The sequence below is a fragment of the Chelonus insularis genome, unplaced genomic scaffold (genome assembly GCF_013357705.1).
Source record: "Chelonus insularis isolate UGA/USDA-ARS -01 unplaced genomic scaffold, ASM1335770v1 contig_342_pilon, whole genome shotgun sequence".
NCBI classification, from domain to species: domain Eukaryota; kingdom Metazoa; phylum Arthropoda; class Insecta; order Hymenoptera; family Braconidae; genus Chelonus; species Chelonus insularis.
The window spans coordinates 96,699-121,883 of record NW_023276507.1 but is presented as its reverse complement, the minus strand read 5'-3'; the positions used below and the strand labels follow the sequence as shown (position 1 = coordinate 121,883).

Sequence of the window (25,185 nt, the reverse complement as noted above, 5' to 3'; positions counted from 1 at the left end):
TAAATATTCAATTCATTAATAATTCAATTGATAAAAAAACTTTTCCAGTTACCCTAGCAAGAAGCAACATTGACTTACTTCAGCAGGAGAACACGACTGGCTATTCTTAGCTTAACACCGGACCAATCTTGATCAATCATGGTCGAATGTTGACTTGGACATGGCCAGTTGTGCTGTTCTACTAGGGTACTACTGCCCTAATATTGGATCGACATTCTGAAACTTGGTTGAATATTAAACCAAGAATAAACTACTCTTGCTTTTTATTAAAATACTTAAAAATTTCTAGATTTTTTTTATGATAGCTATTTTATCTCCAGCATTCTGTTCATCAAATATATTATATCAAGTCATACTACCATTATTCAATTCATCTAGTTATTTTGTCGTTATGATATCATTACCTATCTTAAACTAAGTTACTCTTTTATATCACTACAGTATTTGTTTCTAAAATACCAACTAATAGCATAGTGACTACCTATTTCTTCTTACTGAATCATTTGATTGACAATTGAGTCATCAGAAGCTAATCAAAAAAAATAGATCCTATTTTGAAATTGATTTAGCTCTTAATTTATTCATCTCTCCAACTATTTATATCTAATCATCGTGAAAAATTCAAAATTAATTGTAATTTAATAAATATCCCCTGGTTTAATAAATTCATTATTACATTGTTGTTTCTCCATAATATAATTTTGAAATCATAATTAAGAGGAATTGACATTATTGCTTAAATATTTTATCAGAAAATCTGTAAATAATGAATCACATCAGACACTAAACCCCAATGGAAAGTCATTCTTTTCAATAATATAATATACCTAGGAAGTAAATGAATAATTTATTCCCAACTATAAAAGGGTGTAAGATCATCAATATATTACTAATAACAACAAACAACATTTTATTTCCGTGTACATTTGATTTATTACAATTATCCACAAGAAATCTTAAGAATTCAAATATTTCTATCACGATTTGACACTTTGTTACAATTTTCTTTTTTTCAACAGATGTAATATTACATTTCCAATGATTTAGTGGTATCAAACTTAGAGGAATAAAAACTAGCAAATCGGTTTATGCAATTGAATTATTCATGAAATAAAAACATATTACGTAATAAACGAACTAGAATAATTAATATAACTCAACAAATGAAAAACTGAACTGCAAATTTTTTTTCTTGTCTAGAGACATGTGATGATAATGATTAAAATGTTAGATTTCTTCTTAAAACATTTTCCATCGTACTGTCATGCAGAAAATGTAGAAAATTCCAGATTTTTGCAACACGTGTGTTTTTATCTGCAGTCTGATGTAAAAACTTTTTCAATATATCTTCCTTTTTATTTCCTCTTATCTTCTCTGCCCCTTTTATATTTTCGTGGTGCTTCTTTCTTTAAAAAAAAAATTAAAAGTCAAATGCGTTGGTAAATGTCAATTATGTTGAAAGGTAGAATTTTATTATTTATCTCACTTCCATTGTCAATTTAATTCAATGCTCTATTTTTTATTTTACTCTAAACAAATATTAGTTTAATTCATTGGATAAAATAAATTGTTATAAATTTTCCAGATATCTTTTTTTTTTTTTTTTTAAATAATTTAAAAAATAAAAATGAATTTATATCTGTGGGAATTCTTTTAAATTTTATTTCTCATGTTTTTTTATCTTTAAAGTACACATCTACTGGGTATTCTAACTCTTTCTGTAACCTTGAAGAATTTTTGGCGACTGTTCCAATGTCGCCTTTCTCCTTTTGCCTTTTATATATTGGCATTCACAAGGGGTTGTGAATACACATGAACGATCGTTAACGGGATACATCGATAGTAAGAATGTATTTCTTAAACTTGACCCACTTTTACCCTTTTTCAAGTACCATGTGTACATTTACACGAGCATAACTATATTATCCATCTCAATGAAAATTCAACTTTGTTTATATATAACATCTAGTCAGATAATACATAGTGTTCTAAAGATTTTCCAACAATACATCTTTCATGTTCAGTCATCTGCATTCACTTGCACTGTTTATTTCGTATTTCACTAAAGTTTTGAACAAGTCAAGCGCGTATGATACGGTTTCGAGACGGAACGCTATGAATCAACTTAACTCAGTCGTGAAAAAAAATCAAACAGTCATGCCACAATGCTTTAATAAAATAATTTATTATATTACATAATATAATATTTATAGAAAATAATTTATACAAGAGTTTAGAAATAGGTAACTTATTTTGGGTTATAATCAATTTTTAATCAGATTAAAAATATCATTTCAAAATATTTTAAGGTTTTAATGCTATTAATGAATTAATTTAATGGATTAAAATTTATTTTTATTTTAAAATTGATTTCAGAAGTTTATTTTAATTTCAATAATTCTAAAATTCAGTCTATTTTTGATTATTTATAATACACTAAAAAAAAATTTACTGTGAACAATTAATTTTTTTTGCAATTAATAAAATCAAAATTTTGAATAGTCGTAATGAATTAATTGTTGCAATTGACATGATGGCATAACAAAAAATTTTTTTCAATATAGGGAAAAACGAGGCTGTATATTGGGGCATGATAGGCCCAACATTGGATTAAAATCATCACTAATTATCTATTATTTGATTTTAATTACACCCTGAACATATTTAACAACAACCAAAAAAAAAACCTTCCGTGATAGATTTTTTTCTTCGGTTATTAAATAAACAGACATCTAACTTGCAGGTGAGATATTTTATAAATGACAATTTCACAACGTTGTATGGATACCCTTATGGATACGCTTTTACCTTTTTTATATAACGATCCCAGACACCCTTGTATTCGAGCATTTAATTTTCAACCCCAATGCTCAAGCACTTTCCTGAAAGTATTTCTCTGTTATCATTAAAGCCCGGGGGGTTGTGAGAATTTTGTTGAGAAATCTGCTCACCCATGCTTCCGAGTGATACAACAAATACAGTCTTATATACAACTGTGTCTTCTTTTTTTTTCCAACTGTGTCTTTATATATAAATTTCTTTCTCTTACTTCTCCATACTCTAGGTCTCGTGAGCTTTCTATCCACGGCTAAGGTCGTCTCGCGGTACTTATTTCTACACTCCTAAAGTCGTATCGATCGCACCTAAGAATTAGTGCGCCAAGCCCGAACCTACAAAGCGCAACGACTAAAAATGATGAAAGTGAAATTATTATTCACAACAGCTGTACAACACTTTTATATTAAATATCAAAGTAAAATTATTATTAGCTTAGTGAATAATAATTATAACTTTATTATTGGATGTATATATTAATAAATTCATTAATATGATAATATAAAAATATTATTTGCTATTTCGATGTAAATTACGAAATATTTTATCGTCAAGTTTTAAGAAATATTCACAACTACCATAACACGTCTGACTATAATCGCTATTACTACTTTATAGTGTAAGTCGGAGGATTTGTATGACTTTCGTTCAGACTCTTTAAACTTCAGAGCATTAAAATAATTCAAACTCAAGGCAATTTATTTCATGCATCATAAAATATTCAACCCTTACAAGTTTGATAAGTATTATTCTTCAATAAAATAACAAGACTTCCGTATATTTTCATAAAATTCCTGTTAAAAACTTATTCAATTCTAATCATTATACAAACTTATATTTACGTATATTGTTGTTGTTGTTGTTGTTGTTGTTGTTGATATTATTTATAAGTATTTTGCTGATGGTGATAAATTTTCAGGAGCTTAGAAAGGATTTTTTGTGTTACATTTAAGAAGAAAGTCTTTCTTGAGAGATTTTGAATAAATAATTTTTTTATTGATGTTGGTGACATATTTTTCTTGTCAAGGCCATTGAATTTATTCCCCTTTTATTCCTTTATCAATAGTGATAAATAATTCGCAATTTTTTTTTTTTGATTATTATATGTGATTTGAATGAATTGAAAGATTATAAAAAATATTGTGACATTTTATTAAAAGTGTTAAATATTGGAAATATAAATAAACTATGTTAAACAAATTTTTTTTATCCTACTTTATCTATTTTTATTGTCAACAAGAATATTATAATATCAAAAAAAATTTGATTAAAAATTATTATAAAATATTTATTAATCACTAAATTATTAAAAATTGAGTAAATATTCCAATTTTATTACACAAAAAAAAAGTGCTGCAATTATTTCAAGTTTTCGTCTGATTGTCAAGGAGTTGTTTTTTCAAATTCTCTCAACACATAAGAGGTGAGGAACTTGCTTTACCCCATTTCCGTTTATGCCCATAACAAAACACAGAAATTCATGACACTACTTAAATCAATATTCGCTCAAATAGTCTAGTAATCGCAATATTTTGGGTAGCGAAATGCCTTGATGATATTTTTTTTCCCTCGAGTTTTCTAAAGAACAATAGCACACTTGAAGTTGAACTGAATCTGGATTCTGATGAGAATCAAATATTTGAAAGAACTAAAGAAGAAGAACTAATAATGCGGTCGATTGATATGAGTGTATGGCAGACTATTATTTTCTCTTTCTTTTTCTTTGAATAGTTGAGGCTCGTTTTATTGAGTCTCGTGTGGGAGAACCGGCGCTTTTCAACTGAAGTGAGGCCCTACTCTTTACCACCAGAACCACGGCGCCGTGAAACGTCGCGACGCTCAGTCTACCGGCAACGTTCGTACTCGACTGTGTGCTCGATAAATCCACTCTCATTCATTTGTTGTCGTGAACTTGACTTTTACTGTCACACATCATCGATTAGACTTTATAAAAACGCTTTCTCTTAATGTATCTTGTGATTTGCAGTTTACTTTCATAATTATTCAGTAATTAAAAATAATCTTATTACCATTCTGTGACATTAATTCATACTTTTATCATGTAAAAATAATTACTGTTTTTCAGTCTTATTAATTATCTGAGAGAACCAATTTTTTTCATTTGAGGGTTGATGAAAGGATGGCTAGTTTTCAAAGTTTTAATCCTGTTTGTTTACATGTTGATTAAATTTTTTTTTTTTTTAGTTACACAAAAAAATATATTGTTTAACAAAAAAAAGTGCAAATAGTGATTAAAATTGAAACAAAAGACAAATATTTAAACATATCTCGTTGTAATAAATATCGCTTTTAATTAAATTATGTATTCATTGATATAAAATACTTTATTACAATGAATTTCATTTAATTGAGATGTAATCATAATATTTCTTTTCGATAATTATCTCTATTACAGTTGAATTGTATACAGTTCATCAACCACACGAAGAAAAAACTCAATAATTATTTAACACTTAAAATATTATTTAAATAACAATGAATATTCAATTTCAACTCACTCTAAACTAAATATTCCACATTTAAATTAACTCTGATTAATATTTAATCATCACAAAAGCTTTATTTAAACAGATAATAATTCATTTCTCCAATAATATTTATTTAAACATATTCAAACATCACCCCAAAATTACGAACAAACTTTATTAGATATTGTAAAATCTGGTTCTTCAAACTAGATTGAAACTTGAACTGCTCACCTATCTTCCATCTACCCTTAACATTTCAGTTATACTGATGAGATTACCCACACGTGATTCAGAATTTAAAATAAAATATCATCTCTTAATAAGCATCATTTAATCAAAATAATAAATTTGATCATCTAAGTACTGAATATTATTTGCTGAATTAATATCCAATGTGCCTGAAGACATTAATAAGTATGTCATTTTCAAGATTATATCGATGATTATCACCCAGAGGTACTCTTCCAGTATCTGTCGAGATTTTCATCTCCACGAAATAGACTCACTCTTCATTCTCCTGCCATTATTTTCATATCATTTTTCATTTCCATATTTATAGAAATATTTAAATATATATTTCAATACACTATATATATATATATATATTCGTAATAATAATAAGATATTTTATTTTTGCCATTTGTCTGTTATGCTTCATTGCTAGCCTCGATTGTTGATTACGTAATTTCAATTTTTTAATTTCACATACTTCTACCACTTGTCCCTGAGATTATTGTTTTCACCTTTACTACAATATTGGAATTTTCTACGATACATTCAGCTTTATAAATATTGAATTATGCTAATTTTACCCTTTTGAACTTGGTTGGAATGGATTATATAGAGATATTGAGACATTTATGTTCTTTAAAAGCATTTTACTCCACTACCTTCATCATTTGAGTAAATTTTATTTTATATACAATAACGTATATTATGATATCTATATGTTGAAAGCTGTAGGTATATACTTCATTTCCGGAAGTCGATAATTAAAGTAGATTAAAAATGATTAACGAGAATTGAATAAAAGACTAGTGTCAGAGATGACGCGATGGAAAATTTAATGTTATACTAATTGCATTTAATCTTCCTCACTTTTTTGTCTTTCAAAGATATTTTTAATGGTACGTCTAGGTTGACACTAATGAAGATTACAAGTTTCAGTGTAAATCAGCAAATTGATGACCAGATCAGAGTCTACCTGAAAAATATACTTGTTTTATTTTTTTTTTTATTCTGTCAAGTATTCTATAGAAAATGTAAATCAACTTGGATCGATAAATCATTTAAAACTTTACATAGTTTATGTAGTATTATCAAAATCACTCAATTCTATGCTGATGTTAACTTCAATATCAATTAAAATATTCAGAATGATTTTTAGCAAAATTTTTTTATGCTAATCAGAGATAACAAAATTGATGCCTCAATATTTTTGATGCTATTGAGTTAAATATGTTGAAATCTTTAATCCTGAATCTATTTAAAAAGGATTTTTTTTTATTTATAATAATTTGGTAACTAAAAATAAATGCTGAAGGTACTTTTATTATTTCAACCTTAATCACACGGTACTTTAACTTCAATTTTTCATGCTCAGTTTAATATTATGCCTAAAAAAAAAAAAAATTTAATGACAGCTAATGATTAAACTCAGCCTCAATTCCATATTAAAATTTAAAAATAAGAAAAACTTTCCCTGAATTTTTTCATACAACATTTTCACTACACTGGTCAATACTTAAATTGGTTCTCCATAATTACACTGAATTCCTACACCTTTCGCAACACTAATAATGGTATTTGTCCAGCATCCTTTCGAGCTCACGTGCATGTAATCATTCCAAAGTTAGGATATAAACGGTTTGAAGTTAACGAAAAAAAAAAAAAAGACAAAGATACATTTTGCAACAATTCTTTACCATAGTTTTTTGTGAGAAGGTCGTGCAGGTACCGGCATGGTAAGACATTGAATCCTTTGAACTTGTTTTCAAACCAACGATCTCATGATTATATTTAATCGAGGTCGAAACACTGCAGTTCAATACAATGAAGGTCATATTGAATATTTGTGTTTTTATTGAGTTGCAAGATTGCTATGACAGTGTTTAAATAATTTTGTTTTTTCATCGTAAATAATAAGCTCTCAACAAATAGCCAGTTGCTGACAAGGCAATCATCGTAATTGTCATAAGTGTAATAAGCGTTATTAATCTTGGTAGCTGAATTACAAAGCAATGAATTCTAGAGATGAATGATCAATCAGCAAGCATAAGTTAATAATTCATTCATAACCATCCTCAAGTTGGAACTTCAAGTGATACTCATCAAAATATGAAGAAAAAAAGTATGTAATCAATATGAAGTGGAAAAGTAAAGTTAATTGTGAAATGAAGAATGAATCACAATGTAATGTAAAAAAGAGAAACTCTTAAAACAATTGGATAGTTTCTATCTAATTCATATCATACCATTCTCACATAAATAAATAAGAATAACCCTATTGTTTTAAGCAAAATGATAAAGAGAAGAAAAAAGGAAAGTTATCAGACTTAATTCAAGTGGTACAAACAGTTTTAGTGTTGAGAGAAAGTTCATCAAAGCAGAATAAAATAAACTTGTCAGAGAGTTTCATTTGCATCGTGAAAAGCAAGACAAATCACTTGAATTCATTCAAGAACAAGAGATATATTTATTGTCGTCGAAGAGTGTTGATGTAATAGTGTGCTGTAATTTCTACAGTAAGATCAGAATAAAAATAAAAAACAATTACATTTGGTTTATTTTAAGAAACCCCATGGAGATCATCCCTTTGTATTTAAAACTAGTAAGTTTATTTAAATCCACTCCCAAAGCAATGTCCCGGGTGGTAACGTATTCCCGGAGGATGCTGGGAGGTGCAAGAAAGAAGAAACTTATGATAAAGTACTGTCAGCAAAATAGATCAGAAGTTTGGTATGGAGCTACAAAGTGAAGTGCCAATTGAAGAGGTGCACCTTAGTGATGGGAGTACCTTTTCTGTTGATCCAAATGACATAGTCAGCTATTTAGACACAACTCTCGTGAGCCAAGTGATTGATCAAGAAGATAAAGTTTCAGAAAAATTAAATCATCAAAGCATTCTCATACTAGTCCTCAAAGGTATCTTGATGATTGGAATAATAATCACAGCTCTACTGGGTAATGCATTAGTGATTGCCAGTGTTCGACGTCATCGCAAGCTTCGAGTGCCAACAAATCGTTATGTCGTGAGTTTAGCAGCAGCTGATTTTCTAGTTGCTGTGTGTGCCATGACCTTCAATGCTTCAGTGGAGTTATCAGGAGGTCGATGGCTTTTTGGTAGATTCATGTGCAACGTATGGAATTCATTTGATGTCTATTTCTCCACTGCCTCTATTTTACATCTTTGCTGTATCAGCGTTGACCGATACTACGCAATAGTACGTCCTCTAGAGTATCCAGTTATTATGAGAGATGTAACAGTGACAGCTATGCTGACTAGTGCTTGGCTATTGCCAGCATTCATTAGTTTTATACCAATCTTCATGGATTGGTACACCACATCTGATCATTTGGACTATCTTCATCAACATCCTGAGGTAAATTTTAACATTTCTCTTTGGAGAAAGCACGTGTCTTAGACGACGAAGAATCGATGACCGAGTTGCTTTGATATGAGACAACGCAAAAACATATAAAGGAGAAGAAGAAGCAAAACGGTTGAATTGTGAATCGATCGTTGCTTCTTCATGTCTCCGTATCAAGTAATGTTGATGATATCTATATAGAAAGTGACCTACATCGGTTCTTCATCGTCAGAAATCTACCGTGATCGACTTGACTTTTTTTTCCACAATTGACTTTTGGATGAAGAACAATAAAAACGCGTCAAACCCGGAAAAGAAATACATCACGAAAATGATCATTAATTTTTTTTGCTTTCTCGTCCATCAAACTAGAATCCACACCGCCAATGTTCTTTTAATCACTGTCAATTATTTTTTCAAAAATCATTAAAGTTTTATACGTGAACTTAAAATCAAAAGATTTATCATCTTTTTTCATATTTTTATCATCAACTTCTTTTTCTTCTTCTTCTTCTTACTAATGATTAAATGATGACAAGAACAATAAACTCCTTTAATAGGTCTGCGTCTTCGTGGTTAATCGACCATATGCATTGATAAGCTCTTCAGTATCATTCTGGGTTCCTGGTCTTGTCATGATTGTTATGTACTGCAAAATTTACAAAGAGGCAATAAGACAAAGAGAAGCACTGAGTCGTGCTTCAAGCAATACTGTATTAAACAGTGTTCATTTACACCGAGTTTCAACATCCAGACATCACTCACGGACTTCTCATCAACTTCTCCTACATCCTAGTGATGATTTCCGGCGAACATCGTGTAATACAGCAGTTGAGCTCAACGCTGAAAATGGTGAGATTAAAAATTATAATTACGGTGGAGTTGATTAATGACAGTTTTGTGAATAATTGGTCATCACTATTCTGTAAGAATGAATGGACATTCAACAGTTATCATGACAATTGAATACTATAACAAAGCTTGTTATAGCTATTATACTACCACTAACATTGCAGATATAAAGTTTTGGCAGTATTACGATATTACTTGACGACTGAATGTCCTCAATCGCATTTGTAAATTGCAAAACGTTTGCAACGGTATTTAAACTGTATATCTCTCAGCACATTTGCGCATCTGTATCTACACGTGAAAACGTCAAGATAAATGACGTTCGGTCGCACAATTTTCTAACAAGTATGCGTGGGTAGCAAGGTGTAGTGCTTGCTATAACTCGAGTTATTTGCAAGTATTCACAAATCACAAGCCTCGTTCTCTAGTACTTGGAAACAGCTGCCAAAAACTGCTATGTTCTCGCTATTGTGATTTCACATACAGTTTCTGTTTCACAATAATTGAATTCTCTCTTTCTCATTTCAATGTTTGGCTTGATGTTCAACCCAACTTTAAATATGGTTTTCCAATTTTTTTTATAACATTCGTACATTCGTTGAAAATTATTTATCGCATTTAATGACACTTGATGTGTAGATAAAAATACATGACATTCGAAATTAATAGTTGTTATTTTTAATTTTACTGGGATAATTGTTGTTGCTTTTTTTATACTTAAAATGTCTCATACAAATTGTGTGCTTGCAGATTACCATTTTGCAATTCATTTTCAATTAAAATGATCTTTTGATGATAAATTATTATTTTTTTTCTGCTATTTATTTCTTTTTTTTTTTTAGAAAGGATTGGCTAATCAATCAAATTTTTTATTCCTCCGAAATTGATTTGGTGGTGTGACATGATTTATAAGCCACCAGTAAACATTAAAATAAAAGTAAAATAAATAAATAAATATTTATTTAAAAATTTTCGAATCTACCGTTCTCAAAATTAAACAATTACTCATCACATTTAAACATACACAGCTTGTTCATTGCCATCAACAACAAACTTTGCTAACTGCTATGAAATCTTGTCTCAGTGATGCCATAACATACAGTGCTTGTGTAAAAAAGCTTTCTAATAAATTCACGTAGCATCCCTCAGGGTGAATATTCACTTCAAAATACATTCTGAACCTTTCATAACCATTTCAGCTAAATTAAACAAATTGAGAAACATATAGTATTCCTGGTGAAGACTTATATGATGATTAACAAGATTAATCATCCATAGAATGAAGCAGTAGAAAGAGCTAAAAGTGAACAGTAAATACATTTTATCTAGAAAATTTATTTGATTGTATAACTAGAGTTCTGACTTGAAAATGTAGCTAAGTTTTATTTCAATCGGCTGAGTAGATCCAAGATGATAGCTTGGATTGTCCAGACTATGCAATTTCATTTAAAGTAGAGATCATGATTCATCAGGAGGGTCTAGATAAATATATAAGCTTTTTTATATAAATCAGGTCCAGTGTCACTATTAATTACTTGATTTTCTGCTGTCATCATTAAAATTAATACCATGTAAATGAAGTCACAAGCATTCGTTAGCTGGTGATAAAACATATTTTACTTTCTGGAAGAAATTAATATTTTACATGCCAGAATTGATGGTTAATTAATAGATTCAGCTTTTACTTTAGATTAAAAATTTAAAATGATGAATAGAAAAACATGACTCCGTGGAATTATATTGAATTGGGTTAAGACTGGATAATTATTAACTACTATGGGTAACACTAAAACTTTTCAATATTCTACAATATTAATTCATCAATACAATTCATTTTCTACTTATACTTTCGTATATATTTGCATTAAAAATGCAATTAATAAATAATCAACTGTTTAGTATTATTACTATTTAATTCTAGAAGAACTATTTTTAGATATTCATCATCACAAGTTACTTGTCTGCTAACTTTTGCTTTTATTCCATCACAAAATTAATTGATTAACTTTCCCAAAAAAAAAAAATGTATGTTAAAAACTTTTTGGGTTACTTTTAATAATCATCATTCATTTTATTTCAAGTTGATACATTTTATGAATCTCTACACTAAAACTAAAGATCGTAATTAAAAAATGTTCATAAAATTGTCATGAAAAGTTTGGTTTTATCTCTCGAGACGAATATTCGCCTAAGGGGATTGTCGTAAACTTATCAAAAACGTTTTTTTCATCTCTTCTCTGTGAGTGCTTTCTTTCAAGTGAAAAAAGAATGACACTGCATGTTGAAACAAACATTTCAACGCTTTTAGAGTTTTGTTACATATAATTTAAAAGAGACAGTTGATTTATACGTCGAACAAACTTCAATGAGATGATTGTCAAAGCAACTTTCTTTCTTTTTACTTTACAACCAAAAATATAAAATATTTTTACCAAGTTTCGTTACAAAAATGTTGGTATAATAAAACCTGTATGATATGTCAAGTGAAAGAACATTTTTACAAAAGTACCATGTAATGACTGACAAAAAATACCTAATTAAATCTCATATCATTTCAAACCTAGATTAACTTGTTGGCAAGTTATATTTTTTCATTGTAACTAAAATTATCATTTAATTACACAAACATTTAAATGACAATAGAATAATTTTTTATCAATAAATTATCCTATCCTGATTGACTACACAACTGACGTGATAAAATTAATTATCATCATGCTGGGCGAATGAACCGAGAAAATTGAATGGTCGTAATTTTGATGGTGTCACAGGTCTGACAATGAGACATGGTGTAAAAGGAAATGAAGGGATTGATTTTATATTTACCTAGTGTTGGATTCGCCTATAGAGAAAGAGAGAGAGAGAGAGAGAAGTGTTGAGGGTAGTAGGATACACGGGGCTCTGTTAAGGTAGGTCAGTGAACGCGAGATCCAGGCTCCAATGGGAACACCCAGAGTGTTCTCTTGCCCTCTCTAGTACGCTCGATATCTGAAAACAGGAATACGGGACAAATGAGACTGCGTGTAAGCGGTAGCAAAAGAAAGCGATTAATAACATAAAAAAAAATACCTTAAGACTTTTTATTTAATTTATTAATACTAAAATAATTAGATATTTTTTTTATATCAACATAAATTTAGATAACTGTCGAGAAGGGGAACATTTACGAACATTTACCGTAAATAAAATTATTACTGTAAGGGACAATTCGCCTGGAATTAATGTCTCCCTTATTTTAGGCTGGACAAAAAATATCATGAAATATTATCCTAAAAAGGGGTGAATATTTACGAGAGATTTTTATTTATATAATCGAACTGCTTCATTATTTTTTACGACTTTTAAAGCTTCTTTTATTACGGATATCTTTTTATCTAACCGGAGATGGAACGTGCTTCTGCTGACACGTATAACGGAAGAAAACTACGTTAGTTCGTCACCTGATATGCTGAAATAGCCGAGAACCATTTCTTGTATAAGTTTCATTCTCTCCCCATTCTATCTGTGGCAAGCTAGCAGGGAATACCTTACAATTGGTTCAATTCTAGGAATTTTTTTCCTTCGCCTTAAGGAAAATGCTAAAAAAGATTATCTTTATACTTGGAGTATATGTAAGTTAGCACTTCTTTGTGATGAATTAGGAATACTTACATGTGAGAGAGAATTATTATTTCATTATTAATAGTATTTTTATTATTATTAAAATAAATGTTACTTTTTAAAGAGATAAATTTCTAGAAGGTGAAAGAATAAGTTGTGTCATGTTGAAATTTAATAAAATCATCAACACAAAAGAACTATTCTTGATGAATTCATTTCTTACATTATTAAATTTTTCATTTAAATAAAAAATGCTGAAGATAATCCATACATTTTCTTGCTTGCTATTCAGGATAAAGTTTCCTTTTGGTCAAAGTAGATTTTTTTTTCTGAATATTAATAGTTTTACTCCACTAAGTGAGCTAATACTGTGGTCATAAGCGAGCATTCTTAATTTTATGCAAAAAAATTTCCATAAATATGTAAAATTGTTTTGAAGGCAAAGTTGATACTTATAGAATAACTATAGTGGCTTTCTAAAAGAATGAAATGTAATAGAATAAAAAAAAGAATTCTATTCATTTCATTTTCCAAGGAAGTATTTCAAATGTACCATAATACAAAATGATTATGGCTTCTGAACCTTTCCCATACAGATTCTTAATGATTTTTTATTTATTTTAATAAATTGAATTGAATGAAATGACTTCAATTTATTAAATAAATGAATATCTTACTGAGTTTTAAATGAATCAATATTATTGTTATCACCACCAACTTTCTGTTTATCTTCCACTCATGAAATTTATGTAAATGTAGTCATTAAGCAAGTAGTTTAATATGTATAAATCATTAAATACTGAGATGATAATAATATGATAATTTATTTCAATTCAATAATGATATTAATAACAAAAAAAAATTAAAATCTCTTTTCTGAAATTTATTGAATTTTGGCCATGTGGACATGAACATGAGAATATTAAATAAATTTATTAATCATATAATCAACTATCGTGCACGAGTAAAATGTTTCTTGACACTTGACCTAAAGACTCTGAGACAGAGAATCCTCAATTTAGGGAAGGTCAAGGGCTACAGGCCAAGTAGGTTGTGATAATTGGCTATAGATATTTATTCCAATCAGGCCAGCAAGTCAAATCAATAATGTGAATTATTAACTCTATTTATTCTTCATATAATTTCATAATACTGATGATGACTGAGCTAAGACGTTATCATTCTACCACTGTCTCTTATGCATGATCTATACATAATCATATTGATTTTTTGTAGATAAAATAAACGACCAACAAACCTAAATTTACTTAAGTGTATTCCAACACGCAATCTTTTAACCACATATTTCGCGTTTTTCTCGTGTTTTGTTCATTGAAATTAAATAGCTTGGTTAAAATACCTTAGTAGCGATGAAATATGGTCATATATACTTTTACTTATGATATACAGTGGTGTTACTATCTTATTACTACCGTAAAACTGCTTTTTACATAAATAATTAATAAATGGCCTTGATCTCCAACAATGACATTCTTAAATAAAATAATAATTCATGTACAACATGAAATGAATGATGGCAGAATGGATACAGCATGCTATCATCCTGGATCCATACTGTTCTTAATCTAACTCCATTCATGTTATGTTGTACATAAATTATTCTGTAAGAATATTATGATTAAGAATGGAATTATTCTTGATCCAAGAATATGATTTTATTAATATATTCATTATAACCTTAACAACTTGATGGTCCTGATCTTATTGTCTCTTCTAAGCCTGAATGGACTCTTTTGTAAGTGTCATATCAAACGAGGAAACTCAAAAATTGAGTGGACTATGTTTAGTACTCCAAAATAGAATCAGATTTCAATTGCTACTCTGATAGATATTAAAGAGGGTTGTTTGAATTATATCTAGCTTTATTGGCTTTTTTTTGATTAAACTGAATGAGTACCAAATTAATTGAACAGTAAATACCATGAAGAAAGCATCCATTATTTTTTTTTTGATTCAATAAATTTTGAAGTATTAAATGTTGTTTAAGATTTCGAAAGTTTTCAAGAAAAAGAAAAATCATTCTAAAACAAATCTAAATCGTAAACAGATCTGTTAAAACTTCTAAATGATAAAAGTACTTTTTGAAAAAAAGATTGGTGATAAATTTAAACTAAAACTGAGTAAAAGTTACAACAATCTTTGAATTGCAATAATTTTCAGTTATCACTTGAGTTGGTTGTAAATTGGAATTTTTTTTTTCAAATCTTCTAGGAATACTTTCAGAGTATTTTAGTTGATTTGAAGATTCTGAGATAGTAAATATCCCAAAAGTGTCTCTAAAATATTCCAAAAGCATCCCTTGAAAATCCTTAAAATATTTTGGATATTTTTAAATTAGCTGCTATCCCCAAAGGACAAAAAAAAGAGTTGTTGCAGTGAAATTTTTCCAAACATTTTTATCTTAAAAAATCTGCAAATTAAAAATATTTTCATAAATAATATCCTCTAATAATGGTCTCAGGAATGCAATATTTATACCATAGATATTTATTACACTACTATTTGAATATTTAAAAACCATTTTCTTCTCATAAAAGATCATCTCTCAAGTTGGAAAGATGTACGGCTTGAATTTAATAGCAAAGTTTAACTTTCAATAGTATTCTATTCTTTTATAAAGAAAATAGAACAAGAAAATATTCTTTCCACAACTTTCTGAGTTAAATTACAAGCAGTGGATAAAACTTTCACGTCACCTATCACGTCTTGACTAGGTTTTTTTTTTTTCAAGAAGTAACTTTTTAGGAATTCCAATTTTTTTATAAAAATTGTAAATAACTAAACAATCCAAAAAACAAATATCAATTCACTTTCCATGTATTCACTTTTTTCACTAAAAATAGTTTTACAGAGAAAAAAAAATATTTACAGCCACACTTTTAACTAACATTAGCATAATTTTGATTGTTCCAGGTACAACGATACGACAACAAACAAAAAGTTGGAGGGCTGAGCACAAAGCAGCTAGAACTTTGGGCATAATTATGGGAGCATTCCTTTTATGTTGGCTTCCGTTCTTTCTCTGGTAAGCACCAAAAATTAAAAAATAACAGACGATAAAATTGAAACCAAGAAAAATAAATAATTAAAATCAACTATTATTAACTGACGATGTTGTATTTATGCCATGACTTGTTTTATCAACATTATATGCTCAACATTCATGAAAATGACGTAATGTTATTCTGACACAAAGTTTGTCTTCTCTAAGACAGAAATGTACCACAATTTTTTCCAAGTAAATTGTTTTGTTTCATTTAACTTCTATCGATAACCAATATCTACCACCAGGAACTTTCCAATAATTAATTCATGTACGTCTCTATAATTGGATCAAATTTGCACTTCGATGGCTGCCAATTTACATATTTCCATCCTCTATATCCGTTCATTCCTGTCAACATCTCTCTGTCTGTCCTGCTTCTTGGTTTCTTTGCCTTTTCTGTATCATAAGTAAATACATCTGACTACAGAATCACTGAGAAATGAATGATAAACATTCTTCCAATGTCTCATGTTCGATCATTCAAAATAATACAATGCAATAGATTACATTTTCACTTCACACATTTCAAGACCAACCTTAAAGCTGCCATTATGCAATTCAGAAAAGCTTTGAATAAACACAAATTGTTTGCACTTGAGATTTTTTATATGCAAAAAATTGGAACGTATTATTTGATGAATCAACAGCAACGAATAATTCGTTGACAAAATAACTTAAATTGCAGCTTTTGTTTTTTAAAAAAATTTCTCTTCTGTCTGTTGAACTTACTATGGATGTGTTTTGTGAATAAAAGTGCTTGCTCGCATTGAACACACCAACAAGCACATTACGTACAACTTTAAATGTATTCTTTGTTCATGTGTTCAGTGATGACAAGCATTTTTATCCAAAACTACACCAATAATTGATCGAGAGAACGTGAGACAATGATGCTATCTTTATGTTTAAGCTCATAAATATTAACTACATTTTTTTTAAAATTAATTATGCAAGCATTTCAATAATGAGACAATGCTCTATTGTTGCTACATAATTAATAAATTCTTTTTATAACACATTTATTTTATTTAAGGATCAGAGTAATAAAAAAAAAATAGAATAGAGAGTCCAATGACCTGATATGTCTCTCTATTCTTCTTCAATGACAATTAAAGCAGCTTAAAAAATTTATGATAATTAAAATCATTAAGTAGATAATTTTATGAATAATTAATCTTGAACAAGATTTTTTTTATTTTCAATTATCCTTATTTTTCATTTAATGCAGCAAATTAGAGTTGCATAGTGTCTTGAGATTAAACTATTCACTTTAAACTTTATCTAGTTATCTGATTATAAACTAAATTGAAGATTAAATTAACTCAAGATTGAGATTCACAGTTATACTGAAGATGTTTTGGCAACACTCGTGAGTAACTTCAGAAAAGGAAGTAATAGGAATAAACAAAATAATAAATTTCTCAAATGATCTCAGCAATAATTACTACATTTACTTAGAGTAAATAATTGACATTTATTACAATGATTCAGTATCTTCAATTACTTCACATACTTATTTCAATAAATATACTCCATTGCCATCATTAGGGTAAATACTCCAATAAATAAAGATGGAAGATAGAAAATTATTATACAGATACAATCAATTTAAATTGTTATTCTTTCATAACTTTAGTAATTTATTAATCTTCTAGATGATGGACATTTATTGGTGTATTTACCCTATTCACATTAATCGATGAAGATATTTTTATAATCTATAAAATAACTGACTATTGAAATATATTACAGGTATTTAACAACCGCACTATGTGGTGAGGCATGTGACTGTCCTGATGCAGTCGTCTCCGTCCTATTCTGGATTGGTTATTTCAACAGCGCCCTAAACCCACTGATTTATGCCTACTTCAATCGTGACTTTCGAGATGCATTCAAAGATACCCTGAAAAGTGCTTTGCCATGTTGTGCTGGATGTTGGAAAACACCGTCGCAGTTTGTGTAGCGAAAACGAGAACGGCATACAGGTGATGATTGCTTTGGTGCTCCAAGTGCCACAGACGCTTGTACTGTAAACTTTGATAACAGTGATAATACCTGACAATTGTCCAATTTTTCATCAATCCATAAATCATCAATATCGACTGTCTCAGCTACGCTTTTCAATGAAACTAAATTGTGATTAGAAATGAAAGAGAAATAATCAATGATATTAATTATTTCAGCAATAATTTTCACCATTACAATTAATAATATTTTTTGAAACTGAACAAATTTAACTATAAGATTAATTGCACATAAGTTATTATCAATCTGGTTGATGAATATATATATATATACACATCAGAATACGTGTAATAGGAATAACGATAAAGTTGACTGCAGAGATCTATATATACATATGTTATGTATATTATGTCTTTGTCCAGGAGAGTTGATGCTTTAGTATGTCTGTGTGTTGGAACTATGCCAAAGCAGGAATAATAGTCATGATTATAATGATATTCGAATATTCCAGAATGTGGAAAATCCACGTTACTGGGTTCAAAGTCAAGACATGAATTGCTAAATCGTAAAGTGTTATTAGAGCAGTTGATCGAATGAAAATGTATAAAATGTAATATAGCAATAATGTTAATGGTTGTACATACTCATAAAACACTCGCTTAGCGAGATTGTTTTTTAAAAAACTTGTAAGAATGTATATTATATATAATAATGTATGTAAATGTAAAAAAAAAAAAACAAAAAAGTATTGATGGATATTGACATAGATATCGCTTAGAGTATCATTTATCACCAGAAATTATATCAAGATCTCAAAGGTGATGATTAAATAAAATTACAAATAATATTGATTGAAGAAATAACAAATTAAAGTGTATACGGACAAATAATTGTATTATGTTAAAATCTTTGCTTTTTACTTGTTATTTTATTTTTTATTCAGTAAATAAATATTTTTTTTCAACTAAATGACTGTTTAATAAATGATGGAATAATTATAACTGAAAGAACTGGTTTTTTTTCTACCAACAATCAATGCATTTCTCGAGTAAAATTGACTAATGCGATTTAAATAAACATTTTCATTCTCTCATGGATTGAATATTCATCGATTATACGTTAAACAAGTCACTATCGGTCACTAGTGGTATAAGGTCAAACCATCACTCACAATAACTGCTCTTGGGATATAACAAGGTCTCGGGAGAAAGGTAAATAGCATATGCTAATTTTCTTAAATAATTCAGTGAAGAAACAGGCAGAGTGGTTGAACACGTATGATCATTATGCTGCTCCTGGTTTTACTTTCAGCTTATCCAATTCCAGTGACTAAAAACAGCTTTAATGAAACTATGAATACATTTTACTCCGTATCATCTCCTGAAATTAAAATTTACAGTAAGTAATTAACAATCAATTATTTTCTAAAGTATGAGAAAATTAAAAAAAAAAGGAAAAAGAAATTTATCAACGTACCTCGCTTAGATGTTCTCATGATAAAACAATTTTGGAGGGAAACTTTCTGGAATAAATTTGTTCCAGTTTTTTCGGATTTTTTGCAAACTTTTAGAAATTTCACCAACTCATTTCATGAATAGACTTGGATGAATTCTCAGAATTATGTCATTTTTTTCAAAAAAAATTTTTTATCGAAAAATTAATTTTAAAAAAATCACCCATATTTGAACTACACCATTTAGTTCAGCACTTGGGAATTGATCGTTTGAAATTGAATATTGGATATAATTGCACTGATGTTCAGTTATGCAATAAATGTTTGATAAACAGTTTGGCGAAACCTTTAACAGCGAAAAGCCACTTGATAGTTCCAAACTGTCACATTAAATGCCAGAATATAAACATAATTAGATTGTTGCTAAACAGTGAGGTTATTTTTTAAGATTACTTAAATTCCTCTCATCCAGACCAATAATTGGTAAAGATCAAGAGAAATTATTCATACAAATTCAACTTTGTTTTTTTTTGTTTTTTGTAAAAAACTTTCTACTTCACCATATAATTATACCACTCCTTTAATTCAATTTTCTTTTGCCTTTTATTTTATCCAAACGCTTCAAAGCTATTGAAAAAAATAAAAAAAATTTTGCAGATTCCATTTTTTCATCAAAAGTTCACAAACAAAAATTGTGAATGGTAGATAGACTCTATCTGATTGATCAAAAAAGGTAAATTTTCCATTGCTTTGGTTTATAACCAACATGGGAAAATTCTACAAAATGAAATGATAAATTTTTTATTGTCAACAGAGAGAAACAACATATCCAGCAAAATATTTAAATACGACGATAAAAAATCAACAATCTGTTATATCGATTTTTAAAATAAAATTATAGAGTTGAAATGAAATTATGAATTTCTTTTCCAATGGTCTGGAAAATTAACCTGAATAGTTATACATTTACTCCAACTCTCTGAACTTAAATGAATGAAAATCATTGTGAATTAATAGGTCTAAACTCATTTCTCGTAACTAGTTTATTATGTCACTAATTAAATGAACACAGTATACTTGACGTGAAAAATAAGTGGAAACGCACTAATTCTCAGCGAATTTTCCTAATTTGAGTTTGGAGAGCAAATTATAATAGATGATTTTCAAGTTAAATATTCTACTTACAGTAATTATCATACGTCAAAGTTTAGATGAATATGTGGAGTATTTTGTCTAACTTCTAACGACGAAATTCAAATATCTGCTTAATATTAATATTTACATCTTTTCTATTTGCATATGGAGACAGAATTCATCATAAATTCACTAAACTTTTCAGCTACTGAGTAACTGAGGAACTTTTTGAGGAAATTTATTGATCTTTATCTTCATAATTAGTGTATAAGTCATTACTGTCACATCAAAAATAAGATATTAAAGATGTTGAATGTTGGTTGAAGATATTGACATTTCATTTGCAAATTTAAATAAAAATTTTTAATGACTAAAGTTATTTAATATAAGATGAGTGTTCATGTATGTAAACTAATATAATAAATAATTACGTGAATTTCAGTCTACCCCACATAACAAGTATCTACTTCCTTTCATGGGGATTTTGCTCCACATCCACTCTCGTCATCAATATTTACTCAAGCCTGATAAGTGTAGCTAAGCGTAATTATGAATATAAGATATTAATTTTTTAAGTTCTCCTTATCTTAAACTAAGTGCTCTCGCTAGATGCAAAATTACACTTCACGTATATATTGTAGGAATTAGAAAGGATGTAGTAGATTTAACTTGCTTCCATTTCTCTCATTTATTTACATTATCACCTCGCTCAAAAGTTCGCCTTTTAATTTCCCGTGAGTAAATTTATCATTCGATAGGAAAGATGTGACAGTAAAATACAGACAAAATACTAGAAATAGATTTCAAAAAAAAAAGGTTTCAGTATTACCTTTTTTGATAGAATAAAATTAAAGTGCTAAGTTAAAACTTACCAATGCTGATGGTAGAGATTCTTCATGATATATTGACAATTTAATTACGTTTTGAACTGAAACATAAATTTTCAAAAATTAATAAATATTTTACAGTACCATAAAAACATAGATTATAGATAAATTGATGAACATTCTTTACTTTTATGCAATTCTTCTGACTCTAAGCAAATGAGTGAATAATGTACAATACTTGAGTTTAAAAAAAGTTGAGCAAATAAATTTCTACAAAAACATCAATTTAGCTTAAGCTATTATCTTTTTAATGGGCGAAAATTAGAATATTGACGATGAATATATTTTCAATAGTACTTTTCACTTGTCTTATTCAAGCTTTTATGAATGAGATAACGATCAATCTGAAATTTATGGACTCTATCTACGTCCTATGAATTTAAATGTTTTACATTTTTCTATCGTTCAGAACAATCTATTCTTATTATTTTTACATTGTGTATAAATTCTTTTTAATACAAAAAACATTCTAAATGTGCTTTTAAAATTTATGAACATCATAAAGTTTCTTTTATTTATTTTTCTATATTCCATCAATATTGTTCTATTACTTCAAGTGTTTATTCAATTATTGTTTTATTTAAAAGAATTTTTAATTAAATAAATCTCCACTAATCCTTGTGGTTAATAAATTTCTCCAGTAATACCTACATTTTCTTTGTCACTTCATATGTCACTCTATTGTGATCACTGTGAGAGTGTCTATTAACTTCATAACTTGATAAGCTCTCATTGCACATGAGTAGATGTTGATAAGTGATAAACGATATCACGATTTATATGCATAAATACATATTCAAAGATCAAAGAGGTCAAAAATGCCAATATATCAAAACTGTGTATTCATACATTTAGTATTTATTTCAATTATTTTTCTCTCAGTTATTCATCAGCATTCAGTCTTTCATTCCAGTGTGCGTGATGGTCAACGTTTTTATGGAGAGACATAAAAAAAAATAAAAACAATTTGCTCCAAGCAATGAAATATAGAATTGGGACATCTGCTAAAGACGTGATCTGTAATTTTTTTTCAGTTTATCATATCATATCTTGTAAGAATATGTTGATCTCTTTATTGCTATCATTCATCATAACTGTTTCGTGAGACAAATTAAAAAAAAAATGATAAATAAAGTACTTGCAAAGCATTTAATGAAGTTATAAAACTGGAAATTAAATGAAACAATCAAGTGTTAAATCAACATTAGTTGGTATAAAATTAAATGTTTAAATTAGAAAAATGAGGCTGGTTTATAACTAAATTTCATCAACTTATAAAAAGCTTTCTTAATTAAAAGTTAAAGATAATAAAAGTTCAATGAAACTTTACATGGAGTAGATACAAGTAATGGTGTCGGACGTTTCAGAAATTGATAGAAGGAGATAGAGTAGAGTTTTACTTCAGTAGTAATCTCTGTAAAATCAATTCATTATCAGAAGTGATAGTGTTGTAATTAATTTACGAACAGTAAGAATAAAAGAAAAAAAAATATCATTTATCACTTCAACTGTTTTACACACAGTCTTAGAACAGCTAACCTTCAAAAAGATTTTGTTTTAAAGTTAAGAACTACAAAAGTTTGTTATAAAGTATAATGTAATCTTACATTTTATTGAATTTAATTTGTTCTTCATGAAGATGATAATGCATTTGATAAAGATGATAAAGAAAATGGTTTCTAAAATTTAATACTGGAACTTTTGAAAATGTAATCAATTTCTTATTGCATTTATAATAAAAAAAATATTAGTCAATAATAATTTAAATCAGAATTTGTAGTTTGTGAAAAATTTACTAATAAAGCGTAATAGAATAAAGTAATTAGCTTTTAAAAGCTTCGAAACCAAGTCTTGTAATTCACTGAGTATTGTTTTTGGTAGCTTGCCTGATTCAAAACAATTTCAATAAGAGTTATCGATAAAGATAATCAGTTCTTCTTGTTCAGCGCCTGATAAGTCTTTAGAAAAATATTTCACATAGATAAAACAATTTCCAAACTTACCTTATCCAAATTGTGGCAGAAATCACAAGTTTCGGAGGTTGATACAGTAGTTTTCATTGTAAGATAAAAATATTGATCTTCTAACCCTCCATTCAATCAACTGAAAAATTGAACGAAATTTCAATCAGCGTTATTTTAATAAATTAATTAAAAAATAATTATAATTGATAAAAATTCTAGATTATTTTTAAATTGAGAACTTAGGATTGTTCTTTGTTCTACTTATTAAAAGCAAAAGTACCTAAAATTATTTACTAACAAACCCTACAATTTTACGTCATTTCAAATTTATACAAATGAATTAGATTTTCATTAAAAAACAAATTTAGAAAGAATAAAACGATTAAAGTAGCAAATTAATTCAAACAACTCTGCAAAGTTTGAGGTTTTAAATAATTTCAACTAGTCATGGAAAGTTTCAACTATGACATAAATTACCAGATTGACACAATCAAAATATTTAATACCTCTGTAGTAATTGTTTTTACCTTGTTTTACCTTGTGCCATACGTCAATTAAAATGATGCACCTGTTATCCTTGACCATTTAATAATCCTATTACATTGATATAAAAATTTAAGGATTCTTTTTTACAAGTAAGGAACTTTTTTCTTTTATTTTAACCTATATCTTTTTTATGCTGCATTAAATTATTCAGCGTCAAATGTACTACTCTAAACATTTACTCACGCTTTATTACCATAAACATTTTTTCCACTTTTACCCATTAGAATAAAACAAACTTTCAATTTTAGACAAAATATTATCAAAAATATTTATCTTTCAGTTACAAAAAAAATTGAAGACAAAAAGATGGATTACTCAATCCATGTAAAAAGAAAGTCTACCTGTTACATGGATGATTTTGAGTTACTAGTCCATTTAATTATACGCATACAGTAGCATAATATGTCGTCGGCAAATATAAAAGACGCATTTTTGGTAAAGTGTGAAAATCTTCCATGTCCTACAAGTGAAAGACCCTATGTATATTCAATCTTTACATAACATTTGATGATGCAATGAAAACATTGAATTAATAAAAAATAATTTAGAATAAAAAAAGAAAAAGATTCAAAAAAATTGACTTTTACTCACGTATCACTGTGTCATGTCTCAAAGGATGCCAATACATTTTTGTATTCACTGTGTAAAGCATCACATGTCTGTATCTGAAGTGGAAGAGAGACAGGAAAAATTGTTAGACGGGAAGACATAAACGAAAGGATTAGTATAAGGAGGGGATGAGTCGTAAGAAACATTATATGTGTGCAGTACACCTTCTTCACTTTTTTCTATTTAACTTCATT

General features: G+C 28.4%; 1 protein-coding gene and 1 long non-coding RNA gene across 11 annotated transcripts; one reads left to right on the top strand and one right to left on the bottom strand.

Moving 5' to 3' along the window:
- Positions 1 to 4,689: 4,689 nt before the first annotated feature.
- LOC118066396 (octopamine receptor beta-3R-like) lies at positions 4,690 to 19,276 on the top strand. 10 transcript variants are annotated; one of them, XM_035082377.1, is made up of 6 exons: positions 4,854 to 4,897; positions 7,139 to 7,190; positions 7,269 to 8,926; positions 9,475 to 9,766; positions 16,301 to 16,412; positions 18,186 to 19,276. In XM_035082377.1, exons 3-6 carry the CDS (start codon positions 8,285 to 8,287, stop codon positions 18,394 to 18,396), a joined length of 1,257 nt encoding a protein of 418 aa, XP_034938268.1. In that variant the 5' UTR covers positions 4,854 to 4,897; positions 7,139 to 7,190; positions 7,269 to 8,284; the 3' UTR covers positions 18,397 to 19,276. The 10 variants fall into 10 exon arrangements, with proteins under 10 accessions (XP_034938269.1, XP_034938264.1, XP_034938266.1 ...); XM_035082378.1 differs by lacking the exons at positions 4,854 to 4,897; positions 7,139 to 7,190 and adding an exon at positions 4,690 to 4,811; XM_035082373.1 differs by having other exon boundaries at positions 4,847 to 4,897; positions 7,139 to 8,926.
- LOC118066398 (uncharacterized) lies at positions 12,569 to 25,061 on the bottom strand. Its single transcript, XR_004690246.1, has 4 exons — positions 24,974 to 25,061; positions 23,876 to 23,975; positions 21,858 to 21,913; positions 12,569 to 12,754 (listed from the first exon to the last, which is right to left on the bottom strand). It is a non-coding gene; the product is annotated as an uncharacterized lncRNA (long non-coding RNA).
- Positions 25,062 to 25,185: the final 124 nt, after the last annotated feature.